The 18,846-nt window shown below is 36.2% G+C and overlaps 1 protein-coding gene and 1 long non-coding RNA gene across 3 annotated transcripts in view; one reads left to right on the top strand and one right to left on the bottom strand.

Moving 5' to 3' along the window:
* Positions 1 to 143: 143 nt before the first annotated feature.
* USP15 (ubiquitin specific peptidase 15) overlaps positions 144 to 18,846 on the bottom strand; it is a 70,227-nt gene continuing 51,524 nt past the window's right edge. Inside the window, exons 9-22 of one of the 2 annotated variants that reach the window (XM_055710758.1) lie at positions 11,305 to 11,478; positions 10,817 to 10,975; positions 9,917 to 10,141; positions 8,234 to 8,317; positions 8,051 to 8,145; positions 7,702 to 7,890; positions 6,761 to 6,876; positions 6,354 to 6,629; positions 5,996 to 6,066; positions 5,518 to 5,633; positions 3,498 to 3,647; positions 2,996 to 3,099; positions 2,348 to 2,436; positions 144 to 2,047 (exon numbers count right to left, since the gene is read on the bottom strand). In XM_055710758.1, the coding sequence (XP_055566733.1) occupies positions 1,862 to 2,047; positions 2,348 to 2,436; positions 2,996 to 3,099; positions 3,498 to 3,647; positions 5,518 to 5,633; positions 5,996 to 6,066; positions 6,354 to 6,629; positions 6,761 to 6,876; positions 7,702 to 7,890; positions 8,051 to 8,145; positions 8,234 to 8,317; positions 9,917 to 10,141; positions 10,817 to 10,975; positions 11,305 to 11,478 (2,034 nt within the window). In that variant the 3' untranslated portion in view covers positions 144 to 1,861. Of the gene's footprint in view, positions 2,048 to 2,347; positions 2,437 to 2,995; positions 3,100 to 3,497; positions 3,648 to 5,517; positions 5,650 to 5,995; positions 6,067 to 6,353; positions 6,630 to 6,760; positions 6,877 to 7,701; positions 7,891 to 8,050; positions 8,146 to 8,233; positions 8,318 to 9,916; positions 10,142 to 10,816; positions 10,976 to 11,304; positions 11,479 to 18,846 lie in introns of those variants that run through there. The other variant, XR_008732309.1, reaches the window with a different exon arrangement.
* Positions 6,579 to 17,612, top strand: LOC114017233 (uncharacterized). Its single transcript, XR_008732310.1, has 2 exons — positions 6,579 to 6,662; positions 12,740 to 17,612. It is a non-coding gene; the product is annotated as an uncharacterized LOC114017233 (long non-coding RNA).

Raw genomic sequence — 18,846 nt, 5'->3', positions numbered from 1 at the left:
CTTTCTTCTGGAAATACTATTAATCTTCTTCTGTGTTGGTCAATAAATAGCCATTTTGTAACCAATAATGTGAGTCTTAGCCAAAGACTACTCATTACACAAGCACTGTGGGAAAAGAACTTGTAAGAAAATGGAAGACTAAGTAAGGCCTTGAATAGCTTTATTGAAATCTGTATAAATAAACATGCGCATTTCAAATGTAAACCCAAGTGAACTCAAGTGCAGACAAAATTTTAACCTCTGTCATGCAGGAGGTTAGTTTACATTTAAAAAAAAAACCTCAAAGCAGCTTTAAAATACCAGGATGAAACACCAGTTTTAATATCAAGGTATAAAGCAAAGCCATGTCCAACATACCTCATTTATATCCTGGTCAAATGCAATTTTTTAAACTTTTTAATGCTAACATAAATAAATAATTTACCAAAATGTGCACTCACAGAGTGAACTTTTATTTACAATACACAATTTATAACCTATTGTATTTGATTAGTTCAAGTGAAGAACATCATACTTTTTGCTTTTTTCTTCTTTTTAAATTATTTGTTTGAACAGTGGGACACAAAGCAGTTCTCCAGGTAGTAGATATGTGAAGTGTGCCCCCACACTGAAGAGCCCCTCTCAAAGGCAGTATTGTATACAAATCAACAATACATTCTTCCAACTAGATCAAAGGGAAAGCAGCAAATTAAAAAATGTTTCAAACTGTCACACTTGTTTTGGCATCCTGGACCCCTGAACACAGTTAACTAAAATCCAATTAAAAGTTTATATGCCTTATATACTGTACAGGTTCTGACTTGAACATGCAAATGCCAATTCTCTTATAATGAGTTACCTTTTCAGATATGCTGTAAGGCTATGGTGAATTCCATCAGGAACACACAAAGAAAATTAACAGGCCTACCTTTAAAGTTATTTAGTTCATTAACAATTTAAAGGCAGGTTATATTGAAAAAATTCTCATCTAAGCCTGATATACAGTCATTACTATGGATACAGAATACTATTAACTCTGACCCTATTACAGAGTAGTTTGCAAGCTGTCAAACTACAAAAACTGGGGAAGAGAGAACTTACAGCACAATTTTAAATTTTGGACTGACACCAGATTAAAATTATGCATGTCTTATAAGCAAGATAACAGGATTTACGTCTGCAGAGTAGATTCCAACAAGCAACAAAGGATACTTACATTTAATTGAAAAACTTTTTGTTAATGCAGCATGAAATCCAGAACCTGTTCCACAGCAGCAGCAAGATGAACATAATATTCTGGATGCTCAACTAGATCACAAAAGGTTAAAACACCTTTTCAAGCTATTTCTTCTATTGTGACCGAATTTAAAAAAAAAATAAAAATTAGGGAGAAACAAATATTTGCTGTTTCAAGAAGACTACTGCTTATATATTTATGACATTTTTACTTGTAGTCTGTGTGACAGCCTAAAGAATAAGTATATATTCATCCAGAAACTAGACTTGGCAGTAGTATTCTTGCAGTACTAAGAAAATAAATGTCAGAAGTCCACAGATTTAACATTTTAGTTATTAACTCACATCTAAAACAAAAGAAAACATAATCCATCAGAACAGCAGCAGAAAACTTAAAAGGGGTTTATTTGTGACTTCCTATATATAGCTTGTGAATACAAGACTGTAAATGCATTAGAGACAATTTCTGTTTAAGTTTTTATTGTTTCACTTCAAGTACTGCACATGTTAAAATGTAATAAAGATTTACATTCTGTTATCTGAAACTCCCCTTCTCAGATTTTTATTCTTAATTTGGTGGGCAATTTCACTCTTCCAATAGGTATCCCCAGTGAGAAAGTCTCTTCTATGGCTTCTAGTTCTTCCATTAGTTAGTGTGCATACAATTTTCATTTTCTATATCATTATCATTTTCATTGCTATCTTCATCACTTTCTAGTGGGATGCCTGTGGCAGCTGAAGCACCTTGTTTAGTTTCCCGGTCAAGAGGGAAAAAGCCAGTTCCACTGATTGTGTCCTGTCTCTGGTAGAAGAGCACATACGCTGCTTTGGACTGTAAAAGAGAAGTATAATATGCTCCTGAGGCTCCAGACAAAAATTTACAATTCAAGTTATCAATTTTCTTTTTTTCTGCCAAGTCTACAAGGTAAAATTACAAAGGAACCCAAAGCTTCCATGTAAGTTACTTTTGCATGTTGGAGCAAACTATTTTTATTTTGTACTGTCCTTTGAAAGAACACGAACTACTACCTACAAATTTACTGCCAGGTTCATGATTTACTCCTTGTTTTTATTCCCTTAGGAATAAAACATCATCAACAGTCCCAATTTTAGAAACACAGAAGGTACTTGCCACTATTTGGTCCTCACATCCACTGGACACACTACTGTCATCAAAGTAGTACCATATTCCATCATCCTTATTTTTTGCAAAAGCAGTATCTAGGACAAAAAGGTACAATGTCTAAGGACTCTGTATCTTCACAGCTTGATAATCAGTTGCTAGTATGTTACTGTGAAACACTTGGTATTTAACTAACTAAAACTTATTATCAATATTAGACTCATACTTTCACACTTCTTTTAAAGCAAAGAACACTTAACTAATAACGTTCCACTTCTGATGCGAATGTATAGTGAGAAAGGTCAAAATAAATCCCTCAGTGACTTTTTCATTTTTCTCTTTTTGAAGGAGATGCACAATGTACAAAAATACAGACAAGTAAGACAAAATCAGTTGTAAGAGTACAGTAGCTCTTACATTTTATCTTTTCACAATATGCATAGCTCGAAGTATAAAAGAACCTACAGTTATCCATGACAGCTCAATTCATATAGATTTTTCTGTTAGAATATTTGTGAAAACATTTCAAGGTAATGAAAAAAAATTGTCCCTCAACCATTAATGATTGCCAGTGATTCAAAGTGATCAGTACTTAAATCAAAATAAACAGGGAAAGAAAGCTAACATATAAAATGATGATATTTGAAATCAACTTACAATGCCCTCCTCCCATTCCTCCATAGTGGTTGGAGACAGCAATCAAGTTGTAGCGGCAAGGCCCTGCATTGGGATTAATAAGGAACTCTGACATGTCCAAGTCACTGTTTAAAAAAAAACCACAAAAAACGAAACACAAAAAAACAACCAAAGGAAGGTTACGTTAATAATATTTTTAACCATTTTACATTTTGGTTGTCTTCGAACCCTTTAACTTTATATTCCTCACAGAAAACACATGTACCAGACTACACTGACAGTGCATCTCTTTCACTCTGTGAGGAGTGGAACACGAACCAGTAATGTTAACCAAAAGTATTCATAGAGTTCTTCCATAATTTTTCCAAGTTCATACTTTTCACCTACAAGCACTTTGTCATCAGTGTTTACTGGATCCACACATGGAAGCTGAAAGCAAACATTTCACATAATTGACAGATTAGACTTGCCCTAGTCATGCTAACTTTTACACTTCTAGCACCAAAATGTTTAGGTTTCTTACTTTATTGGAAAGTCAACCAATGTATCCAACTTGTCTCTCATGTATCTGCTATAGGAAAAGCGCTTTAGATGAACTACCAGTACAGGGGGCAGTGACCATAAGTCTAACTTCTTGGTAGCTTGCTGATGTTCTTTACAGTTTGGACAATACCTAAAAGGAAAAAAAAATATTAATTAATTGCAGTCCGTATGTATGTTAAAATACATTACCATAGAGAAAGCCTGTAACATGGGAGGAACTGAATGAGCAAGAGCTGAAACACACACGTTCCGCCTTCTGTTACTAGTGCCATTGATATTCCTTCCAGTTTAAAATGTGAGGTGCTAGCGTGCAAGCATGCTCACAGTGAAGCCTACAGCATTTTAAACACAGAAGTAGCACCCTTTAGTACAGGACTCATCTCCTACAGTAGTCCCTGTATCTTTAGTCAAAACACAGCTTTCTCTTACAAAAAAAAGATGGTTATGAAAATACTTCAGGAAAACTAACTATATGAAAAACCATAAATAACAGACAACTGTGGTTCTTCCAAATTTCAATTTCCAAGTTCATCCACCTCCTACCCCATCCCACCTACCACTAAAGCCAGGTAACAGTGACTACTGGAACCTGAAAAACTCCGTAATAAAAAAGTTTGCCTCCTTAGTAGGCAAGTACAAAACAGGCAGTGACTTCTAAAATCCTGTTCCCTGCAATGCATACTTGAACCTTTCAAGAACTAAGGCTCAGGGAGGAAGGTAAATAAGAACAATGCATGGAAGCAACTCTTCTGTGAAGTGGTCTATGCATATTCTGCATCTTGGTATCTAACAAGCAAAGATCTAGGGAAAAAAAAAAAAGAGAAGAAAAAAGCCTGCACAAGTGTCTTTACATAGCAACATCAGATAAAGACAAGAAATTAGGAGAACTGTAAGGGCTGGCTGTAATTGAAGAATAGTTTTTTCAGTTGGCTTAGAATATCTGGAATACAAATAGCGCTGGACTAGAGTTGATGAGGTCTTGTAGATTAGACCTGTGAAGACCTGACAAATGAAGAAAGAATGTGATTAGTGACCTATGGTGAGATGTATCTAGTAGCAACTGCTTGACTTCAGCGGTAGCTGTATTTTGTAGTTTAAATATTCTACTTAAAATGTGCTGCAAAAATGGAAGCGCTTCACCATACCTGAGTTATAGGATATCTCAAACAGTCTAGCCAGTGTTGTATAATCTAGCCAACCCAGAAAAAAAAAAAAAAAAGACAATTTTTAAGTCACCCTTCTCCCCTGCCCAAATAAAGGAGGATCTTCAGTGACAGAAGTCTCCAAAACTTTTAAGTATCCAAAAAAGAAAAAGTGGCAGAACCTCTTTTCAAACTTAATTCTGAGCTTCTGATGTTGATGAAGGCTTCTTATCTGCTAGAAAATTCCCAGAGAAGAAGGATTTTACAGGAATATCCTGTAACTGTGAATATTCAGATACAATCCCAAATCATAATCTGGAAGAACCATGAATCAGAATAAAAGTCTCCACCAAAAACTTAATGGTTGGAACATGAATTTGAGAGGTTCTACTGACTACACACATCCCCCATCCCACAGACCTGTGGTTTAGACACATCCCTAGCTCATGTATCAATGGGAGGCAAGTTATGTATTTGCATTAAAAAAAAAAGCCAGTATGCACCAACCTTTCTCATCTTGGAAAAGAATATTTGTTTAAACCACTGCATTGGATTTGGCACAATATCGTTCATTCACTGTGGATCACAATTCACATACTAGAGTATCTTAGGGATCTACCCTTCCTCCTTATGCATTGTCTCCAATATAAACGTTGCTTCTCTATATAGTAACAATTTTAGTTAAGCAATGGATCAAAGTAGAAAACACTTAGAGATTTTCAACTATGTTTAGGATTATAAGATTCAAAATACCATTAAGAAATCAATTAGGTATCTCTGTTAATGTTCAGGTGTATTTCTGATTACATTTTGAGAAATACACCACAGAACATAACAATTTTATTCTTTTGTTCTTACCATGGGTCTTCAGCACCTAGTTTTTCCTTTGTTGTGAACAGCTCAATGCAATCTTTTAATTTCACAAAAGGCTTTTTTGGAGGCTTATATTCCACACTTTCATGTTTTTCAAAATCCTAAAGAGAAGTATTTCTTGAGTTAAGAGAACAAATGAAACAAAACTCATTTTAGTGATGTCGTCTTACTATAGACAGTAACTACAAAGCTCCTATATATGGAAAAACTCATCAGAAACCACTCAAGCAAAAAGTTTTCACAGCTTCAGATTTACTTCCAAATTAGTAAGCCTCAAATTGGCTAATTACTTAGATGGGTAAATGAAGTTTATTTATGACAACATATTTACTATGAAAGATGTGAAAAAGACATACTAGCTTCTTTTGAAGAACTATAATCTCTTATGTCACGTTAATTAAGTTGTATTTTTCACATTTAAGTTTTATCGGTGCTGGAAAGGGGAGCAACATAAACAGCTTACCTCTGCTGCACTATCATCAAAATATCTCTTCTTCAATTCAGGATCCCAATCCAAAGCAAGGAAAGATCTTTCTAAGATTAAAAACATGTTTTCTCTTAATATTATTTCTTGCTTTACATGATATTGTATTAACTTTGGGCAAACGCTCTTCAAGATGAATTAATGCTAGGATGAACTTAAGATGAAAAAATTGCATTTCTAAGAGTTAATTACAATAGCAAATTCATTATTTATACAGAATTGACTATTGGGAAAAGAGATACATCAAATAGCACACACAAAGAATGAAATACTATTCTATGAAAGAATCAGAAAAAAGTAGAATTAAATGTTGCCCAATCTGTTCCCCATGACTTACCGTCAAGCCTAGGCTGCCTGTCATCAAACCTAATATGCCTGGTATCATCTTTGATGTAGTTTATGTCAGTATTGCCTAAATTATTGAACTGGAATGTAAACAATCGCTTTTTGTGTCCCATGAGTGTTTGACCTTTGCAAGTATCTTCAGTACATAATCCGTTTTCAGAGTCATTGTCACCTCCAACTGAGTCTTCTGACTGGCTGTTTTCATTCTCTGAAGGAAGTTCCTGATCCTGGCTGGATTCATCATCTTGTTCATCTGTCTCCATTTCACCTAAAACAATCAGAAGAATCAGGAAGAAATGAGGTAGAATAACAATAACTTTCATGAAAGACACTACAGAACTAACTTCAATGACAAACCGAACACAAATCACTAAGCAAGTTCAGATATTACAGTCTTACTTGGAGATCCTTCTTCATGTATTCCATTTGGGCCATTACCATTAATACCATGGTCCTTACAGCAATGTAGGGATCCTTCAGTGTCTTCACTTTCAGTACATGTTTTTACATATCGGCTAAATATAAAAAACGAAAGCAACAGTTAGAATCAATGGATTTTAAAATATTTACATTATTCAAGCCAAACAATTACATGCTTACAGCAATTCCTTTCTACTATACTGTATTCCCTAACTCCTGATTTATTCAGAATTAACAGTTTTATTGCCTAACATGTCTATTGTTACAGGCACATCTGAAATTCTGCTCATCTGTACTCTGATGTTTTTGGCAGTTACTTGATTTTATACAACTTGATTTTTGATGTTAAGTCTCTGTTTATCCAGAAATCACTTCTTTAACTGTTCACTAACCGTATTTTTTACACAAAAAATATATGGGTTCAGTTACAAGAAAAGTTACCTCAACAGAAAATTAAGCACAAATTTCAACTGGAAGTTGTAACGATTCTAATCTCTTCCACATAGTGATACTTATTCCAGTCTAGTTTCAGAAAGTGCCTAACATACTTCTACAACATAAATTAGTATATAAACTTTTATAGTAGATACAGGAGATATAACTATAGAAGAATAACTGGCAAAACACTTCCATTTTACCAAGCCCTAACTAACAGCTATGTTTACAGCAGAATTAATTCCCTTAAACTGTCAATACAGATTGACCCTCTACTGTCTTCTCAAGTAATTTTTGAATTAGGTCATGCTAACAAAAGATCAAATTAAAATCCACACTAGTTCACAACTCAAGCAGCTATAATAAAGACTAAATAGTCAAATCTGATCAGTTTGTTAGCAATGCATGTAAAAGTGAGTTCCTACCGATTCCACCTATTGGCATTATTCATGACAAATGCATTTTTCTCTAAACAATAACCTTACCACATTCTTAGCAGCAGCAGGTTATACAGTTTATCTTCAGTGTTGTTTCTAGGCACTGCTATGAGAAAAGGTTGACCAAACAGTGAAGAACCACTATGGCTGTAGCTAGTGTGCCTGCACTTTTCCCTTAAACAAACAGGAATTATAACTTGTTCTGTATCTTCTGTTCTATTGATAGCAATTTCAAATCTAAAAGAAAAACATCAGAAATACAAAGGACAACTGTCATTTAAAAGATTATAAAGGGGAACACTTAAAAAATAATAACCCCCCCAATATTTGTCTTTGTCTTATGTCTAGTTACCTAAACAAACTACAAAGAGACATGAAGCATGTTATCTGTACTTACACATAAATGTCATCACGTTCCATAATACTACTTAAATTTTCATCCATGCCAAATATCCTGTGGAACCTGTGATTGTATATATCAGTAACAATCATCTAAAAAGAAAATGGAGTATATATCATTAAATCAGGTTAATGTGTTAAAATGTTCATAGTTGTGCTTCATATAAGCAATCACTCTTACCTTATCTGCAGCAACACCAGACAAAGCTGACAATGCTGTGCAAAGATCCAGTATATTTCCAATTTTGGGAACAACAACTTTGTACTAAAAAAAAAAAAAAATGTCACTTTCATTTCTTAAGAGAATATGCATGAGGAAAAAAACAAAAAACTTATCACATGTTCTGCAGATTCCTGAGCTTAAGGTGTAAAGTATGTAAATCAACTAATACAAATTCTGAAAGCTGCTGAAAATGTAGTAGTTACCTTCACAACTTTGCTCATACAAACACACACATTTTTGAACACTACATTTATTAGTTTTTATAATGCTTTTTAAAAATGTTATTTTATTTTCTCCACAAGAAGATTAACCACACCAACTACTTAGATTTATATTTCAACAGCACCTACTTAATTAAGCATTTAAATACCGTGCGTGCTATTGACTAGATTCTTAAATTTGAAATACAAACCAAGTTGTTTATGTATTACTAGGAAAAAAAGCAATGGCAGGCAATGGATAAAAATCAAATTTAAATTCACATGCAGAGAGAGAACCTGATGACTAACAGTCAAAGAAAACCTCTCTGTGGCTTCCCTTACTGCAGTACACCTGCAGTTTGTAATGAAACTCCACATAGGACTCTTACCTGTCATATGCGTAATAAGAACAGGATTATTTAGAAATAAGTATTATAAATTTGTAATTAATTGCCAAGTACAGGAGGTGTTTGTTATTTTCTGAAGTTTTATAGTTATATAGACTCACAAAAGCTCTACTGAACTCTTACTCTTCCCAAACACTATTTATTCCTGCATAACCATCTTATGTCATACAGGGTCATTTTCAACTACTGTGTCCCCTATGCAAACTTGTTCTCACAAATAATCAAATTTCTGTCAGGTTCACCTCCCACTAGTTAATACATGTCCCTTTACCTTCAGTTGCCTAACTCACATTGCTTTTGAGAACGCTCCCTCTCCCCCCACCTTCCTTCTTACAGTACTCTGATTTCATGTGTTAAAACCTTTTTTCAAGTCTGCCTAACTGCCCGTGTCTTATTTATTTCACGTATTCTCACTTACCCCGTAAGGTACAGCTAGAACTATTTAATCATGACTTTGTTACCATAAGCTATGTGCATTGTTTCATACCATTCTAAGGAGTGTAATACCATCCTTCCTAAAAAAGGCAACAGAGATACTCTTCACACAGAAATCTCATCTGAAATTTTTTCTTTTGGCTATTAAGCGATAGCACAGAAGAATTCAGGACTACCTAATATATTTAGTCATGAGGTTTTATGCACCATTTATTACCAATATTTGCCTTTTGAGGCTAAGAAATTGACAAATTAATTCTGGATTAAGTGTGTAATTTTTTTTTTTTTATAACCATACAAATTCGTTATAGCAACACTAAAATAAAAGATGAGGACAGCAGACATTTCAAATATTATGAAGCCTTATTAATACAACCATAAAGAAATCACCAATATCTTCCTTGAAACTGACAGAAATGTAAGAAGGTATGTATAGCTTTCCTCAGGCTTTCTAAGTGGGACTTCAGAACACATACCAGAAAACTAAAGCTTGTTGGATTTGCTTATTGTTCTTATAAATTTAAAAAATGTAAAGGAACTCAAGTTCATCGTTAATGCCACATGAATCAAGAGTTTTGTACATAAACTAAGAGGCTTACCTGCATAGGCTTCGCAAGTGGATCCATTCTAACTAAATAAACTTCCAAAGTACGTTCTTTTTTCATGGGTAATGGAAGTGTCAAGTAACAAAAGGGATCAAAGGTTACAGATATCTTAGCACATTCAGGACAAACTAGGGTGGATTTAAAAAGGCCATGAAATATATCTACAATGATGGAATCATTTCTTTTTAAATGGTTTTCCCAGGCTTCTTCAGCAACCACCTGCAATTAAAGCATGACCTGGGTTATGACAAAGTAGTAGGAAATGAATAGTGAGAATTATTGGTGAGAGTAGTTAATAGAACATTCTCAGTTACCACCTAAACATAGAAATCTCACTCCAAAGAACCCTGGTAAGAAATGCACTACTGTCAGGATCACAGGTTCAAAGATGTATGTTTATACCTCAGACAAAGATTCTGTCAGTGATATTACACAGTCTGAGAGAAACTTCAGACGGCTTGGGGCAAGACAAAAGCAAGACTAAAAATTCCACCAAAGTAATTCATACTTGTAGCAAAAGAAATTATCTGTATGCTTGTAGCTCAATGCCAGAAGAATTTTCCTAAAGTAAGAGTACTGGAAAGATACAGAATGCTGCATACAACAGAACAGGATTTTTTTTTCCAGCTGAACTCAGCACTGAATTGAACAACAAGTCTTAACAAAACCTTAACACCCTCCCCACCCCCTCAATTACCTTCCAAATAAACAGAAATTTACAAAGGTACTTGAACAAGATCTCCATTTTAAGGTCTTGGCTTATTTTCTGACATCTCTTTCAGAAAAAGCAACGCATGATCAGCGTCCCAACCCTTCAGTGCACAATCATCTAAGAAGTATCTAGCAATGTATAGCCTTGACTAAAATGAAGATGATCACAACCAAAACCACTACCTTGTCTGGTCTCCCATCTGCATCCTTCAATTGAATGTAAGGCTTTTTCCTAATTCGGTTCAAATCCTCATGTAATCCATCCAGGAGAAAAGCCAGTAGCTCTTGACAATCTTGTTGCTGATAACCAGAAAACTGTGGTGCAAATCGTCCCACTTGTGTCTATAAAAAATAAATACAAATATTTCTGGTATCTTTATTGTTATAAAGATTAGGTATTTTTGAGATGCTACAGCAGAAAGTTGAAAAGGTAAAACTTTTTTTTAAAAAATAACTTTTCAATGGAGCCAGGAAGCCAAAACTAATTCTCAAAGATCAAAGCACAAGGACAGTTTACACTTATTTAAACATACATCCCAGCATTTTAACAGTTAAATGAATGGACTGCATACTGATAAATATTACTTTAAATTCTTATTATTGCCTGTTTCCATACGTTCTGTATACTTAATCTAATAACAATGTATGTTCAGGTTAAATTTCATACTGACCTTAAATGCTCTTGGGGTAACATAGCTGTACTTTCCTGACCACATCTGCTTGATGAGCTCTGCATAAGATTTTGCTATTTCACCTCGCATTCCTAAAGGATTGTCAAAATTCAGCTCTTCTTGGTATTTATCATTGAGGAAGTATTCTGTAAGAGGAGGTGTGTTGCTCAGACACTGTAAGTAGAAATGCAGGGGTTTTAGAACAGTGATTTGAAACAAAAGAACGTTCAAATGTTGTTAAAGCAGTCGCGAACAATACCTTAAACTGTAAAGCCTAGTGCCTGCAAGGAAGAAAATAGAAGAAGAAGAAAAAAAAAGAGAAGTATGGCCTTTTCCAGAGAAAATTAATATTTTTTAACCAAGACTGGCTACAGCTATCATTACAAGTTATGCACAGATAGTATTTTACAAAAGCTTCAGGTCAGAATTTATTACATAGTAGTCCAGCCAAACACAGTGTCACACCACAATTTGTATTGAGGTTCAAAACAAATTACGGTGGTTCTTGATACATGAATAGTAGCTTTATGAAACTCCTTGCTCAAAGTTGTTATAGATGCACAAAGTTTACAGGGCCTCAAGAACAGGCTGCAGAGGTATTTGGAAGAAAGAGCCAACAAGGTTTATTACATCAAATTACACCACATTCAGAACAACATGTGAACAGAAAATAGTTGAAAACTCAGGTATTTTTTTTTTTTTTGGCAAGGGTGGGAGGGAAGGGAAGATGAGGATGCTTGCCCTATTCCTTCTCTTCCTAGACATCTGTTTATGGATGCCATTGAAGACAGCGATCTGTGCTGGATGGACTAGACCTCGAATCACAATTGGTCTAGCCCTTCCTTTGTTCTTTTAAATTTTGTGAAGCTGTTTAGAGCTGAAATTCATCAAGGAAAGCAAGGGTCTTTGTTTAGACTGAGATAATGACTTATTCGCTTTACCAGTTTGTCTCTTCTGTCAGCACTTAGGGACAGCAGGATGTAATCACTAAAATATGATTTACAGTTTTAGTAAACCATTTTTAGTTTTTGTGTGCTACTCCTCACACTCTTTTAAACACAAACTTTTCCATCGCTTGGAAATAATCCCCATGCCTCAGCATATAGATTAAGCAAAGTTTCTTCATTAAATATTATAAGCTTTTCTGAATTCTTTCCTCTATTAAAGACTCCAAGGCCAAATATTTCAGTCTCATCTGCCTCTCTGCAAACAAGGGGAAGAACAAAAATATTAGCTCCACATATGCTACTGCATAAAATACAACAACTGAGACTGCAAGAATTACATCTTTATTGAGCAGAGCAAAAAAAAAAAAGTTATTCCTATTTCTTCCTATCACACCTGTGTAATATTACAAAGCAAAATCATTCACATGCTGTAGAGAGCAGAGTTTCATGCCTGTATCACACTCCTTTCTTTCCCTCTTCACCTATAGGTTCCATGAGCTATCAACACTGAAAAAAAATCCTGATATTACAGGCCCTTTTGGACACTGAGGGTTGAAGAAAGCTTATTTTTCTCTTGCTACATGGCAAAGAGCTTTTATTCCTAGCAGTGGTGATGCCAAGCCCCTCCAGCCTCACAGGTCCGTGTTGCCAGTTCTGAATGGACCCATGCAGCTAAGAGGAGAAACACTTGGTGTCTCAAATCCATACAGCAGTGGTCAGTCAGGGTTTTTTCAAAAGATTATTTTTAGCGTCAACCTAAATGAATGGTTAGACTACCAAGTTACACCAGATACTCAGAAACAATACAGTGCAAACCACACTAAAATAACTATAAATGAAAGCATACTACAGGTAAAACTGCATGTTCAATCTGAGTGATATGACAAAGCCTACTGCCCAAAGAAGTCCTGCCCCTTCTCTGCTGATCTTCATCTGATTGCGTAATAAAACATACTCACCTCACTAACCTGTCAAAAAACTATGTTTCCTCCTCACTCTTCTCTGAATTGTTTTTGGGCTGGTTTAGGAGATCAAATCAGTTCAGCTGATCAGCTTAGTGTAAGGAATGTCCAGAACAAATTTCTATAGGTTTTTAGTCAAGCACTACACAATGTGCTGACAGTGTGCTGTTTCACCAAAAACTTAATTTATCTTTTTCTAGTTTTTACCTGATTAATTAGTTTTGTCACTTTCACAGAATATTAATTTATGTTTGTATGTATAAGTCAGGAAGATGTAATTTCCCTTTTTCCTTATAAAGATTTCCAAATTCCAGCCTAAGATAACACCAATGGTGGTACTGGAATGCACAAGTATCCATCTGAACACATCAATTTTTGAGATACAGAGCTGACTTTTTTTCTGAAATATCAGATGCCACAACTTTTAAAAGAGTAGCTACTAAAGGAACTAACGCAGTTGGCCACAAATACGCTGATTTTTTTCAACATAACTGACAAAACTAAATAATTGCAAATATGTTTACTTCTTGAAAAGTATGACAATAGAGAGCTATTTAAGATCATAAAGTCACAGGGAAAAAGCATCCAGAAGCCAATTTGAAAGGAAGCCTACATTCTTAGTTTTCTCACGTTGTGGTATGTTGTAGGTTACCAAGGAAGCCTCAAGGAAAGCATCAATAAAAAAAAAAACCCCAAACATTAGAACCATGACAATCTACTAGACAGCAAAGTCACCAGATTTACCCTCCCTGTTCAACGTAGCAGTTTTGGATTTTATTTAAAACACATAGGTAAACTAACAAATATACCAACAGGTGAAGAATAATAGAAACCACAAAAGCTAAACAAATACAGTAAAACTACAGAAAACCATTTGTGAACTAATGAGGTAACAGAACAGCACTTCACTTCAGGTACTGCAGCCTCCACAAGTTTTCTTTAACCACCAAAACGTAAATGCTCAGTCTCTGAACCCAAACTGGTCTTTTAGCTAAATGATCACTGGCAAAAATGGAACAGAACATAGAAGCTACAAGACCAACCATGAGACAAACTACAGAAGGGAAGGATTGGTCTTCAACATGACAAAGGTTGACACTGGAATTACAGTTCCATGTTACATATTAATCAGTTGGGGAAAAAAAAAAAGAAAAAAGACATTTCTGTAGCAGAGCAATCTATGGATAACAACTATTTAGGTAATCAGTATCAAGTGATCTTAATCAACCTCCAAGAAAATTAGACAAACAATGTGACTGGACAAAACGATGCTTCACACAATTTATACATCAACTGTATTAGGTAACACTGCATGCATTGTTAACGTACATACACATGCATACAAACACCATGGAACAACTCTAAACTACTAAGTCAAAAAGGAGACCTATTCACCTGTAAACACACATATAGTCTACTGTTTAGATAGCATAGCTGTAACTAGCAAGGTGTGGCAGGCATTAAGATACACAGGAAAATGAACAATAAATAATCTTTTAGCGTCGTATCTCTCTCTCTCTAAAAATATAAATGCTGTAGCCTCACTGGAATACTCTGATTCCAATATTAGACTATGATCCTGTTAGCAAGTCCACCTGTCCTACGAAAACTTCATATAGGTGGAAAAATAATAATAAAAAGTCAACGTTATACTTATCTAAATCCACATAATTTAAGTATAGGAAAACTTTGACAAAAGAGTTTACAAAGACTCTTATTGTTTAATTGATAAAATGAATGAAGAAAGAGGGCCATCAAGACAGTCAGTGGCCTGAGAGCACTTGCTCTGTGAGAAAAGGCTGCAGCATCAGGACTTAGCCTGCAGAAGAGACTGTTTCAGGGATACCCAACAGGAGCCTTCTAGTACCTACACAGAAGTTAAGTAGAAGACGGAACCAGGCCTTCACAGTGGTGCACAGTGGGAGGACAAGAAACAACAGGCATAGGCTGAAATAAGAGAAGTTAAGGATATTAAGAAAAGTTTTCCTTGTAAGAAGTCATGCAGTGCAGCTGAGAGTTGTACAGCCTCCTTGCAGGTTTTCAAGACCCAACTGGATAAAGCCCTGGGCAACCTGGTATGACCTCAGAGCCAACCTTCCTTTGAGCAGGAGGTTGCACTAGAAACCTCCTGAAGTTCCCTGTAACCCAAATAATCCTAATATAATCCTAATATAATGAGGAAACATTTATTCACAGCCTATAAGGGGTATCACATAGAAATAACACTAAGAATAAAATTTCAAAGCAAACATCATTACCTATCATGACAGTGAACTGGGGAAACAAGAAGCAGACAATAAGATCACATCAAGCTAAAAATTGAGTGTTCCTGTAAGAATCATGGCTCTTCAACTGTCCTAGTTAATAACAATTTTATGCAAGGGACATTGATATTTTGTATATCAGCCTTCTAATATAAGACAAGAGCTGACTCACTGAAAGAAAGATCCAAGTAACAGGAGAAAAAGTAAATTACTTTACACCTGTCCATCCTACTTTTGTCTGAAGTGCTAAGTGTCAGATGTAGAGAAAAGCCCTCAGCTAATACACCCCTTAACCCAAATTCTGTATGCCAATGGCAACTGAGACAGAACATCAAAAACTTTATCATTTCAGGTTTCACTCTCAGCAATAATATCCAAAGAGGGAATATTAATCAGCTTTCGGAAGAAAAAAACCTGCTGAAATACCCCACTGCAAAGCTCTCAACAGCTGTTGTTCAAAAGTCAAGTATATACAATCACACATGGAAAACCACATAAACATGAAGATGTGGGGAGGAAAAAACCAAAAGAAGTGTTTTTAATGGAAACATTTACTTTCCTTCTTCTCCTGTTTTTGAATCAAAATAAACCCTTTGTGAACTCTTAGGTTTTCACTGTGAAAGAAAAAATAATTTTCCACAGAACTCTAATCACTAATATCCCAAAAGGGCAAAGCAGTACTCAGGAAACATCCACAGATGGCAGCACAGCAATGCTTCGTGAGATTCATATTTTTCTCAGTTTTTTCAGCTTACAACATAGACATGTACGTAAGTGATTGTGACTAAAACATCTACTTGCCAAATACTTTTTTTTTTGCTTGATAGGGGTTCAAACATTCAGAATAATGTTTTCATAAAGTCCAAAAGCTCCCTTTTGTTTGTCACTCCTGTTTTATTTAATGCTCAGATCTGCAAAAGCCATTTAGGCCTTAATAAAAAATGAAGCCTTAGGTGTCAGCACTGAAGTAAATTAAAATGATACACAGAATATCCCTTCAAAAGAATCTGAAAAAATCTATACAGAAGTTCCAGTACAACAAAAATATTTAATAGTATTGAATTATTGCTTTTTGATAATAAGAAACTATGATACGACAACACTTGGGAGAATTACAAGGGTCTCTTAATCATCTTAGCCTTACTCCTACTCAGCTTACAGCTGTTTATGGTACAACAAAGGATCTTACCTGTTTCTTCACCATCTCTCCTCTAGTTGTCTTGAGCTCTGTAACACTGAAAGCCCCTACTCAGAAAACCAAAGGTTTCTTTACATTAATCACCTAGAAGGATGAAGGGGCAAGCCTAACGTTACCTGTAGATTGAAGAGCTATTAACGAACTCGAAACAATATTTAAGAAACTGACAGGATTATCACATTTCTACCTAGTACAGTTAAAGGGTAAAACCCTTCAGACAAGTTTGTCAGACTCTGGACAGCAAGTGCAAGGAACTGGCCCTCCTCTTCAAGGAACACTGATGACAGTTTTGATGCAAACCATCTTCACTGTACATCAGACAAGCAAAGAAAAGCTGTCTGAGAAATGAAGCGGCTTCTGAAGCAGAAACGGCTCTTATATGAACAGTAAGGGGCCTCAATGGTGTCTGGGAAGGACGAAGATCTGAGAAAAGTGGTAATCAGCAGGAGTGCAGATAAACTAAACTCTGCTTCTGTTGAAGGAAGCTACATTGATTACACTCAGCAATGACTCAATGGAAGGGATCACAGCACAGCTTTTCAAATAGAACACAAATGGAACTGAAAACTATTTCAGAGTCTAAAACTCTACAGTAAAATTTTTTGTTTATCAGGATAAATCTGTTTTCTTTAATACTGTGTTGACATAATTGTGAAGAAAACCAGCTTAAGGTGGCAAATAAAACTACAGGAGGTAACCAAAGCAGATCAGAGAATCACAGAATAGCTGATGCTGCAAGGCATCTCTGGAGATGTCTAGTGAAATCCCCTGCTCAAAGAATGGTCACCTAGGCCAGGCTGCTTGGCACCGTGTCCAGTCAGGTTCTGAGCATCTTCAAGGCTGGATGATCCACAGCCTCCCTGGAAACCCCATTCCATTGATAACTCTCACTGTAAAAACATAATTTCTTAACTTAAATGGAATTGTCTGTGCTTCAGTTTGTGCTCAGTGCCTCCTGTTCCTTCAGTGGGAACTGGGTTTCACTCTACTTGCTGCCTATCTTCCCCGCCCCAGTATTTCTACACATTGGTAAGATTGCTCTGGAGCCTTCTCTTCTCCAGGCTGAACAGTCCCAGCACTCTGAGCCTCTCCACGTAGGTCAGATGCTGCAATCCTTGATCACCCTTGTGGCCTCTCGCTGGACCTGCTCCAGTATATCCCTGTCTCTCTGGTACTGGGGAGCCCGGAATTGAACCTGGCACTCCAGGGGTGTCTCACCAGTGTTGAGGGGAGGGGAAGGATCACCTCTCTCAGCTTGCTGGCAATGCTTTTCTCAATGCAGCCAGGAGGCTGTTGGCTGCCCTGGCCACAAAGACACACAGTTGTGTCATGTTCAGCTTTTTGTCCAGCAGGACCTCAGGTGCTTCTCTGCCAAGCTGCTTTCCATCTTGTTGCCCGTCCCCTGACACAGCCCAGCGTGTACTGGTGCCTGGGGTTATTCCTGCCCAGGTGCAGGCCTTTTGGCTTTCTTTTGAACTTCATGAGGTTCCTGTCTGCCCATTTCTCCAGCCTGCTGAGGTCTGTCTGAATGGCAGCACACCTCTCTGATGTATCAGACTCTCCTCCCAGTTTTGTGTCATCTCTAGTCTTGCTGAGGGTGCATTTTGCTCCATCACCTAGGTCAAAGCCTAGGGCTCCCAATATTCCCAAGCAGAATTTCCCTAGTCTGCCATCCACATACTATCTGGGCCCAGTCCTTTGTTGCTTCCAAGATCAAATTTGTTTGGAGTGCTTCGGCCATAGGCATTACACCTCTAGCCAGAATAATGCAATGTTACTCCAGTAACAGCAGGAGGTGAAATTAATAGCAAATTAGTGTAGTGAATTGTGTGCTTTCAGTGTAACTGGAAAAAAAGGTAGAAGTTAACTGGTGGCAAGAGGAAGACAACAGTAGAACTTGCAGTCTGCAAGACTGTAGTGTGTTAAGAACATGTCATGCTTTCACTAAAAAGCACATTCACGGATTTCTTAGGTAACATTAAACTCTAAGCAATACTTTCTTTGACAGATATTAGGTGGAACTGAAAGATACTTTACACTTCCTTGCTAAGAAAGCTGACAAATAAGACATTTAAAAAAACACACCATCAAGGACATACTAAAGGTACTAATGCCAAACTAAAAGTTGCACTGCTCAATAAACACCTAATTCTCTTACCCAGAGCACTGCC

The sequence above is a fragment of the Falco cherrug genome, chromosome 5, assembly GCF_023634085.1.
Source record: "Falco cherrug isolate bFalChe1 chromosome 5, bFalChe1.pri, whole genome shotgun sequence".
NCBI classification, from domain to species: domain Eukaryota; kingdom Metazoa; phylum Chordata; class Aves; order Falconiformes; family Falconidae; genus Falco; species Falco cherrug.
The sequence above is the reverse complement of the archived record's forward strand: the minus strand, read 5'-3'. Positions and strand labels throughout refer to the sequence as shown.